At 49.0% G+C, this 9,671-nt stretch overlaps 1 protein-coding gene and 1 long non-coding RNA gene across 2 annotated transcripts; one reads left to right on the plus strand and one right to left on the minus strand.

Annotated features, from left to right (window-relative positions):
- The first annotated feature begins 242 nt into the window (after nucleotides 1–242).
- Nucleotides 243–2,058, plus strand: LOC132245534 (uncharacterized). Its single transcript, XR_009457271.1, has 2 exons — nucleotides 243–308; nucleotides 1,134–2,058. It is a non-coding gene; the product is annotated as an uncharacterized LOC132245534 (long non-coding RNA).
- Nucleotides 2,059–8,321: 6,263 nt separating this feature from the next.
- On the minus strand, nucleotides 8,322–8,709 carry LOC132245773 (feather keratin 4-like). Its single transcript, XM_059718641.1, has one exon. The coding sequence runs from the start codon at nucleotides 8,692–8,694 to the stop codon at nucleotides 8,356–8,358; it is 339 nt and encodes a 112-aa protein (XP_059574624.1). The 5' UTR covers nucleotides 8,695–8,709; the 3' UTR covers nucleotides 8,322–8,355.
- Nucleotides 8,710–9,671: the final 962 nt, after the last annotated feature.

The raw sequence follows: 9,671 nt of genomic DNA on the forward strand, positions 1-9,671 counted from the left end.
AAGACAGGGGAATGATATTGGAGATCGCTTTGGCTAGAACAGGTTTCGGTTGAAAGCCTCCTACAGTCTTTGTCACATTCATGTCATGTCTTTTGTGTCTGCAAATTACTCAATAATGAAAACAGCATGCAAAGCTCGCCTGAGGTCAGGGAGTGACACATGCAAGGTATTTTTCTCGTGTGATGTAAGGCCCATGCACATAAAGGATGTCTCAGTGGCTCCAGGCAGTCCAAGGCAACATATAAAAGTACTTGCAGCTCAGAGCTCTTCTAATCACTCTCCTGCATTTCTCCTCCTGGGTGAACCAAGTAAGTCTGTTTTCACTCTATATTTTTCAACTTTGTAAGACTTTGCTGTAGGAACTTCAAAACGGAGCCTTGCATTGATACTCTGGGAGCTTTTCTGTTGTTTTCACAGGAGATCATTTTAGCCATTTCCACCCCCAGGCATTGACGGGTGCGGGTTTTAGAACTTAAGGGTTAAGTTCCTATTAAAATGAGATGGATATAGATAATGCAGAATAGGGAAAGCTTCCAAATATGTACCAAACACTTCTACTAAGAAATCCAACATTATCTCAAATATAAAGGGATATCATAAAGGAAAGCTATAGTTTTATATGGCTCATTTAAGCGCTGACTTGAGGAGAGTGTCTTCATCTCCACCAAATGGGGAGGGCTTCAATTATTTCACATATAGAGATCAGCTGCAGGAAACTAACTATTGTTTTAGGCTTATTAAAGATGAGTCCATGGGATGCCCATTCTCCGCGCTGCAGGCCAGCAACACTGAAACTTCTGGTCCTTGCTCTTTGCTGTAGTCCCCAAGTGATCCTGAACTAGTTGCTGCCTGTCTGTGTCTTAGTATCTGCACTCAGTCGCAGCACATGCACCGGCACTTGTTCTCAGGAGATTGGGCTATATGGGGCAGCAGAGTGGAAGCAGGTTCATCAGTATTAGGTGGCCTTGATACCCATTTTTTAAACGATCAAAGAAAGAGTGAGGTGAGGTTCAAAAGAAATGCCTGCAATGCCAAACTCTCTCTCTTCCAGTCCATCTAGATTTCCATGCAGGACCCTTGCAGGCTCCTACTGCACTCTCTCTTGAGTATTGCATTTATCCTGTCTTTTCCAGGTGTAGCTGAATTGGAGAAAGATGTCCTTCAACCGCCAGCTGCTCAGCTCCCGCTGCTTCAACCCCTGTGAGGTGACCTGCCCTCAGCCATACGCCAATGCCTGGAACGAGCCCTGCGTCACGTCCTGCGGCGACTCCAGAGCCGTGGTCTACCCACCCCCAGTGGTCGTCACCTTCCCAGGACCCATCCTCAGCTCCTGCCCCCAGGAGAGCTACGTGGGCACCTCGGAGCCGCTCCAGATCGGCAGCTCCTTTGTCTCCAGGGGCTCTGTTGGGTCCGGGAGCTCCTTAGGATGCCTGTCCCCTTATTATTCCCAGCGGTACAATAAGTACCGCTATGGCAGCTGCGGGTCTTGTTAAACCCAGCAGGAAAACCCACAGCACAGGGAACAACGGAGGAGTGGAAAGCAATATAGTCATAAATACAGGGCATGGTTTTTCAGGAAGGCCGGGTACCCTGGGTCCTACAGAAACCTGGGAGACATGGAGGTGCTCAGCTCATCTGAACTAACAGGCCCAGAATTGGTTCCATTTCTCCATTAGATTTAGCACAATATCCACTCATCCTGCCCCATGTGCAGCCTTTCCAGGAACAACTGCCTGTGGTATCTGGTTATTAAAAACTACCGCACCAGAAATGTATTGGGAGTGTTGCTTTGTCCCCCTCTGTAGACTGTTGTCTCTCTGATTTGATAGCATCTGGAAGAAACTGAAAGCATCTCATGATTGGCTGAAAAAAGGACTTGCTCATCAGTATCCGCAGCGGCAACTAAAGGAGAACCTCGTGGGGAAATACTGCCCATTTGGTGTGGGCAGGCGATTTTGGCCCTTCTCCAAACTTTGGAAGCAAAGTCTTTATTCTCTGTATGATTATGTGCTCTCAGCTCCATTTCTTGTTCCCAATAAAAATTGTGCTGCATCCTAATCCAGACTTCTGGTTTGACTTTCTCCTCCACTTATAAATTCAATATCGCTCATAGTTAAATTATCCCCTTGTGAGAGGGGGCTTAATGATATACAACTAATGCCCTACTCAGGCCCATTAAAAACATGAATCCGGCCCCTTATTTGGCCCACAGCAGCATGCAGGTTCCCACTACAGCGGTGATTTTCATACCTGTCTCACTCTCTGAGAGTGATTCCTTGCACAGGGATTGTCAGCCCCATTGTCACTGTCACCTCTGCTGGCTGACATTGCACTAGCAGGGTGGAGAAGAAAGGTCTGGAGGGAAACTGCCCCCTGTTCTTCCAGCCCCTGCTTAAGCCCCCAGCACCTCATCTCCACACATAGCCTTGAAATCCCCCTCCCCACCCCAGGTCACCCACCCCACTGCAGGCTGACCTCTGTACAGGGGCTCCAGAGAGGTCCTGGTAAACCTACAGTTGTGGGACCCTGCATGGGGATTGGCTGTGGAAAGGGGCTGGGTGAAGGTTTTGTGCTCTGGTGGTACAGTGCAGCCAAAATGACCAGAGTGGTGAATCTCTTGGCTCCTAATAGCACAAGTACAGTCACGCTTGAGAGCATGCAAATGAAAGACAAATTGAGGGTTTGGACCAAAACAAATCTCATGAGGCTCAACAAGGACACGTGCCAAGTCCTGCACTTAGGACAGAACAATCCCAAGCACCGGTACAGGCCGGGGGCTGACTGGCTGGGGAGCAGCTCTGCAGAAAAGGACCTGGGGGTGACAGGGGACGAAAAGATGGATGGGAGCCAGCAGTGTGCCCTTGTTGCCAAGAAGGCTAACACCATCATGAGCTGCATTGGTAGGAGCTTTCCCAGTAGTTGGAGGGAAGTGATTATTCCCTTCTATTCAGCACTGAGGAGGCTACATCTGGAGTCCTGTGTCCAGTTATGGACCACCCCACTACAGAAAGGAGTTGGAAGGAGTCCAGTGGAGGGCAACGAAAATGGCTCAGGAGCTGTGGCACATGACTTGTGATGAGAGACTGGGGGAACCGGGCTGACTTAGTCTGGAGAAGAGAAGACCAAGAAAGGATTTAACAGCAGCTTTCAGCTCCCTGCAGGGGGGTTGCAAAGAGGATGGAGCTGGACCGTTCTCAGCGGTGGCAGATGACAGAGAAAGGAGCAAAGGGCTCAAGTTGTAGCAAGGAAGGATTAAGTTAGATATTAGCAAGCTTTTCTCACTAGGAGGGTGGTGAAGCACTGGAATAGGTTACCTAGAGAGGTGGTGGAGGCTCCGTTCTTGGAGGTGTTTAAGACCCAGCTAGAAAAAGCCTTGCTGGCAGTGACGTTGCATAGAGGGAGCATGGGGAAGGGGCACATGTACCCCCTGAGAGCCCCAGTGCACCCCCTGACAGCCAATTTCACCGCTTAGGTGATGGGCAGGGGGGCAGGCAGGAATTGCAGTGACCCCCCTGGAAGTGCTGGCCGATTGCTGAGGTTGTTGCAGCCACTGTTGGGACTGGCTGCATCCACTTCTGGGAGTGACTACAGCGATCGGCTGGCACTTGCTCCCAGAAGCAACCGCAGCCATTCCCCAGTGGCTGCAGCAAGCACAGAGGTCACCCAGAGTGATCAGCTGTCATGGGATCACCCAGGGGACTTCCCCCCTTGTCCACAGGATCTCCCGCAGCGGTTACCCCCTGGTTGGTAGGATCGCCCCCCCAGACTGCATGATCACCCATGGGGGATCCCCCTCCCCAGATCACAAGATCGCCCACTGGGGACCCCCCCACTCTGGGTTTGGTCGTTGGGGGGGGGGGGACATGCCCCCCCGACCAAGGCAGCACCAGTCACCTTGTTGGCTGGGATGATGTAATTGGGGTGGTCCTGCTTTGAGCCAGGTGTTGGACTACATGTGACCTCCTGAGGTCCCTTCAATCCTCATGTTCGATGATTCTATAATGGGGCTTCCAGCAAACCTCTCTCACGTTCACTCACCTGCTACTTCCTGCCTCCTCTCCCATCTGGCAAGTCCCTGGCAAGTGCATGTGGAAACTAGAGGTTAGAAGAGGAGTCAATGGAAAGACCCCTATACTCCACCTCTCCACAGGAGGCTCTGGTGTATGAGAAAGGGTCCCTTTGCCTCCCATGTTCTGTAACAAGCTATTTTGGTAGTAATTTAGCCAACACACTGAGATATTATTTTCTGGGTCACTTAGGTCAATATTCTAGGTCCCCTTTTAAGTTGTTTTGCTCTCTTCTTTCTCATTTGGCTGTTGTCACTCCCCTGCTTTGTAAGTTATTCTCTACTTTTATTGTAAATGCCCTGAGTTTCTGTTGGTAAAGTTGGCATCTAAATCACATAAATAAATATGATTAACTTGTGCTATAACCCTTTCATGTCTATGAGTGTTCACAGTGGAGTGGGATGACAGGATCAAGTTCACCCTGACACAGTGGCTCTGATGAAATGAATGCAGCAGATATAGCTTATCAGGTGTGGTCCATCTCCACCTGTCCTGACCTGCGCATCCAAATTACCCAGGACCTGGCTCATGCATTCTTGATGCTGATCTCATTCTTCCTGCAAAGCTTCATTGCTCTGCCTTTTTTTCTGTCACGAGAAGCATTGCTTGAATGGGGCTAAGCCTAAGAACCTGCATGTATGGTCTAAACTGGAGCTGCTTTACTGATCACAAACCATGATTTAATTACAAGGTCAACTATTCTCTCCAAAAGCCCATCCATTAGGCAGTTCCTTCTCCTGCATTGTACAGTCTGACATTGTCTCCTCACCTGTCTGTTCTGTAGGACCCTAGATTTTATCTGATGAAAATGTGCTAATGCCAGTTTCCTAGCAAAGATTTAATCCAAGCATATAACTGAGTTGGTGCTTTGATTTGTAAAAGTAGCATGCAAAGTTTCCTGGAATAGCAATCTTTAGATATCTTCCAACCAAACCCCTAAGGGCAGGATATGATCTGGAAAAGACTCTTATGAAAAATCCCATCTTTTCCCAAATGAGCATTGATACCAGATGCACGTTTAAGATAAAATGTGACACCTCAACAAGGGTGATGTTAAATCAAGCGCACCCACCCCACAGAGGAGAACAGAAGCACTTAAAAAAGAGCTGAGTGGCTAACACTTTCAAATATTCTTTGAGGCAACCACAAGGCTATTGAGACACCATTTGAGCCTAAAGGCCTAAAGGCATTTCTAAACCAAACGTGCTGCATGTGTAATTCAGCCAGGTGTTGCAATGTAATTGCTTTACCAGCTAATCCTTATAAGCATTAAGTTATCATCCTTTTAATAACATGACAAGCTCATTACAACCTCCAGGCTTTCTTTGATTTTAAAAACTTGATGGCCTAAATTGCTTCCTGGAATCATGCTTTTTGGTTTTGAATGGGCAGCAATCAAGATTCATTTTATTAGTGCTTTTAGCAGCTTCAGCATATGAAGGAGGAATAGAAGTGTATGGCCTAGTCTACATGATGCATACTGCTATGGCAACTGTGGGTCCTTTTAAACCCCACAGGAAAATCCACTGCACAGGGAACATGCCAGAAGTGGAAACCAAGACCACCATGAATGCATCGAGGTGTTGGCTTTCAGAAGTTCTCAGCACCAACGGTCCAGCTGCCATCAGGGAGCTCTGAGCTCTCTGCAGCTCACAGAGTTTTGGGGAATTGTTGGCTAAAGCCCTTCCCAAAACATGATGCCCTGTCCATGCATGATTATGTTCTGTAAATGCCACTTCTTATTCCCATTGAAGATTGTGCTGCATGACATTCTCACTGTCCTGGCCTTCTCTTCCCTTTGGTGCTTGAAATACTACTCTCTGGGGAAATGATCACTTTGGGAAAGGCTGAGTACAAGTTCTGTGAACCACACAAGGTCTTGCAATGAGAGGGGAGTCTGAGCCCTTACGTGTTCAGGTGAAATGATTGCCCTGGTGGAGGCTGGGTATATGGTCTGTGCACAACACTAGGTCTTGCAATGAGAGGAGAGTCTAAGCACTTACATAGTCAGTAGCAGCCTGAGATCCTTGGCATAAAACTGCATTTTACTTATGTAACCCATATTGCAGTGATGATACTTTTGCATGGGACATTGCAGCATTCATGAAGGCAGATCAGGTGGGGCGGGAGGGGGAGGGGGCTTAGCTTGGGATTCACTGTCATCACTTTGAACTGAAATGAGAAGAAGCAGGGGCTAAAGTCCTTATGCAGTCCTACAAGACTAGCAGGACCCCAGGACCTACCCTCACTCCACTTCTGCCCTGACACTTCCTGCTGTGTCCCCTCTCTTGTCCATTCACTAAGTGTCCACTCTAGTAAGGTCCCAGGAGTTCACACAAGTGCAGTCATGCTACAGAGCATGGTGAAGGTGGCCTTGGGAGTGGGCAATGTGTACACCCACCTCTCCGGGTCCCACCACCATCCCCTGGGCTGAAACATAAAGGCCTGGGAAGAGCAGCAGGACTGGGAGGGCTATGGCAGTGGTGACCCAGGAGCAACTGGTCCCCTATGCCTGGAGCCTTGTGTGGAGTGGTAGGGAGAAGCCCAACCTGCTGCAGAGCGCCAGCTTCTGCTCACGGCTCTTCTTTGGCTGAGTGCAAGCCCAACAAAGGTATTGGGGGAACGCCTGCCCCCAGGTCACTGCCTGCCTTCTGGGGTTCAGAGCAGAAGAAAGTGGCTGGACCTTGGTGCAACCACCTCTGGCGGGCCAGGAGCCTGCCTGCCTCTTCCCAGTGCCGGCTTCATCTCAGGTCCTTTTGTAGCATCTGGTGATGGCAGCTTCAGCCCAGGAAAGCTTGTGTTCTACCGCCATCTCTGTCTGTCTGTAGCAATATCTAGCAAATGCCATGGGCAGCACCCAAAGAAACAGGGAGAGCAGGTGGGGTCTGAATAAAGAAGATGAAGAGTTCAAAGAGGGATTTGGGCTGAATGCAGAAATGAGACCAGGAGGACACTGAAGCAGAGACAGAAGGGCCAAAACCCAAATTCCCTTTTGTACTGATACCCAATTTTCCCACTGAGATCGCTGGTCTGCTCAGCAGCTCCCATTAGCAAAGTAGCTGAACCTTTTCCTTCATCCTCATTTGACCTTGCCCTCATTTTCATCCTGGTCCTAGCATAGAGGTTTACCACCATCTCAGAAACATGCCCCCAGTGTGTAGTAACCTATAGCTGCCCTGTACATTAAATGGCACATCTGAAAGCAAGGCCCAATGCCTGCAATGTGGAGAGGGGGACTCTGGGGATCCCATTTCTTCTCCTCTCTTATCCAGCCTCCAGCTGCTACAAGAACTTCTCTTCTCTGCACCATCTACCCCACTCCTTACATGGCCAAGGGTGAGATCGATGGTCTTAAGCAACAAGCTGTGCTTCCTTCAGCTTTTTGTCCACCACTTGGATGATACTGATGCCCCCCAGGGCACTGTGGGTGGTGCTGCATAGACTGCTACAACCCCAGAAATTGAGACCAGAGTTGTTTTCTGCCACAACACACTAGCCACAACCTGACCCCTGCCCGCTCTCAGCAACAAACCCCTGGGAAATGCACTAGGACAGAACAGCTCTGGGAACTTGCTACAGCGGACACGTAGCAAATGTACAAATGAGGGGATATGGCAGTACAAATGTCAGGCCAGAAGTGGAGCGAGGGTGGGTCCTGGGGTCCTGCCAGGCTTGTAGGACAGCCAGAAGTCTTTACCCCTGCTTCTTCATATTGCTAGCGCAGTATCGTGACAGTGAATCCCAGGGTAACCACCTGCCACATCTGCCTTCATGAATGCTGTACATTCCCACACAAGAGTATCATCACTGCAATATGGGTCATGTACGTAAAATACAGTGTTGTGCCAGGACTTCAGGCTGATACGTAAGGGCTCAGACACTCCTGTCACTGCAAGACCTTTTGTGGTGTACTGAACTTGTACGCAGCCTTTGCCAAGGTGACTATATACCCAGAGATTTGTATTACAAGCACCAAAGGAAAGAGGCCAGGAGACTGAGAATGCCATGCAGCACAGTTTTTAATGAGAATAAGAAGTTACATTAACAGGACATAATCAAGCAGGGAAGGTATTGGGAAGGGCTTTAGCCAACACCTGCCCCAAAGCTCTCAGAGGTGCAGAGAGCTCAGAGCTCCCTGATTTCAGCGGGAACATTGGTGCCGAGATCTTCCAAAAGCCATGCCCATCGATGCATTCATGGTGGTCTTGGTTTCCACTCCACGTAATTCCCTGTGCTGTGGGTTTCCACTCACATCCTGTCACCTGTGCCATGCGTTTTCCTGCTGGGTTTAACAGGACCCGCAGTTGTCATAGCGGTACTTATTGTACCGCTGGGAATAGTAAGGGGACAGGCATCCTAAGGAGCTCCCGGACCCAACAGAGCCCCTGGAGACAAAGGAGCTGCCGATCTGGAGCGGCTCCGAGGTGCCCACGTAGCTCTCCTGGGGGCAGGAGCTGAGGATGGGTCCTGGGAAGGTGACGACCACTGGGGGTGGGTAGACCACGGCTCTGGAGTCACCGCAGGACGTGACGCAGGGCTCGTTCCAGGCATTGGCGTATGGCTGAGGGCAGGTCACCTCACAGGGGTTGAAGCAGCGGGAGCTGAGCAGCTGGCGGTTGAAAGACATCTTTCTGCAATGGAGCTACACCTGAAACAGCCAAGGTCAAGTGGTATTAATATAAGGATCAAAGAGACAGCAGAAAAGTGCATCTGAAGCACATATGGTATGATTTTTGAACTGCAGGGTGTCTTCAGTCTACCGACGAGTGTCTGTGCCTAATGAGGGGTGTCTCTAGTGTAATGAGGGGTGCCTGTGTCTAAAAAGGTTGAGATCCACTCTCCTAAAACCTGTCTTCACCAATGCTCACAACCAAACCCTGGCTTCCTGGTAGCAGTAGAAGGACTTACAAAGTATTTGAGAGTTTTAACTCAATGCGAAAGAGAGATTTTAGCAGATATTTAGAAACCAGAGAGAAGTGAGACTTACTCGGTTCAGCGAGGAGGAGAAGTCCAGAGAAGTGCATGGAGCAGTGCTGGGGTTGAGCACTTTTATACAGTTCGTTAGCCTGCCTGGAGCACCCGAGACGCCCACAGCACACATGGCCATTCTTGATTGCAAAATAACATTTCCTGGCCATGTCATACCTCAACAAGTGCTTTGCATACTGGTTCCGATGATCAGACAATTTCTTAGCTCTAAATGGCATAACACACTGGCAGCAGCTTGCAGATGCCCTTCAAGTCTGAGGTTTTGCAATCCAAATTCATCCCTGGTATCATTCCTCTGACTTCAGTGGAGTTGAAACAGAAATATATATAAATAATATATTAATGTAAATTTGTGTGTGTGTGTAAGAGGAACTAAAAAAGAGGGCGTGGATTTCCATTTTGACACACGAGGGGGTGTCCGAAATAGATCACCTAGTCCGTTAAGTCAGGCTGATACGATTGAACACACTTGACACCATTATCCTACATCTGATGGATGGGTATGTATACGCATTCCTGTATGTTTTATCAGGGCAATTCTAGGCAGCTGTGGTATGGAAAATAGGCAAGGAAATAGAGAAAACAGTTAAAGAACATATTAGACATCACAGTTCG

The sequence above is a fragment of the Alligator mississippiensis genome, chromosome 15, assembly GCF_030867095.1.
Source record: "Alligator mississippiensis isolate rAllMis1 chromosome 15, rAllMis1, whole genome shotgun sequence".
NCBI lineage: Eukaryota > Metazoa > Chordata > Crocodylia > Alligatoridae > Alligator > Alligator mississippiensis.

What these genes read in the sequence shown, in the direction of transcription:
- LOC132245773 (XM_059718641.1), bottom strand. Translation starts at nt 8,694, where the DNA reads ATGTCTTTCAACCGCCAGCTGCTCAGCTCCCGCTGCTTCAACCCCTGT.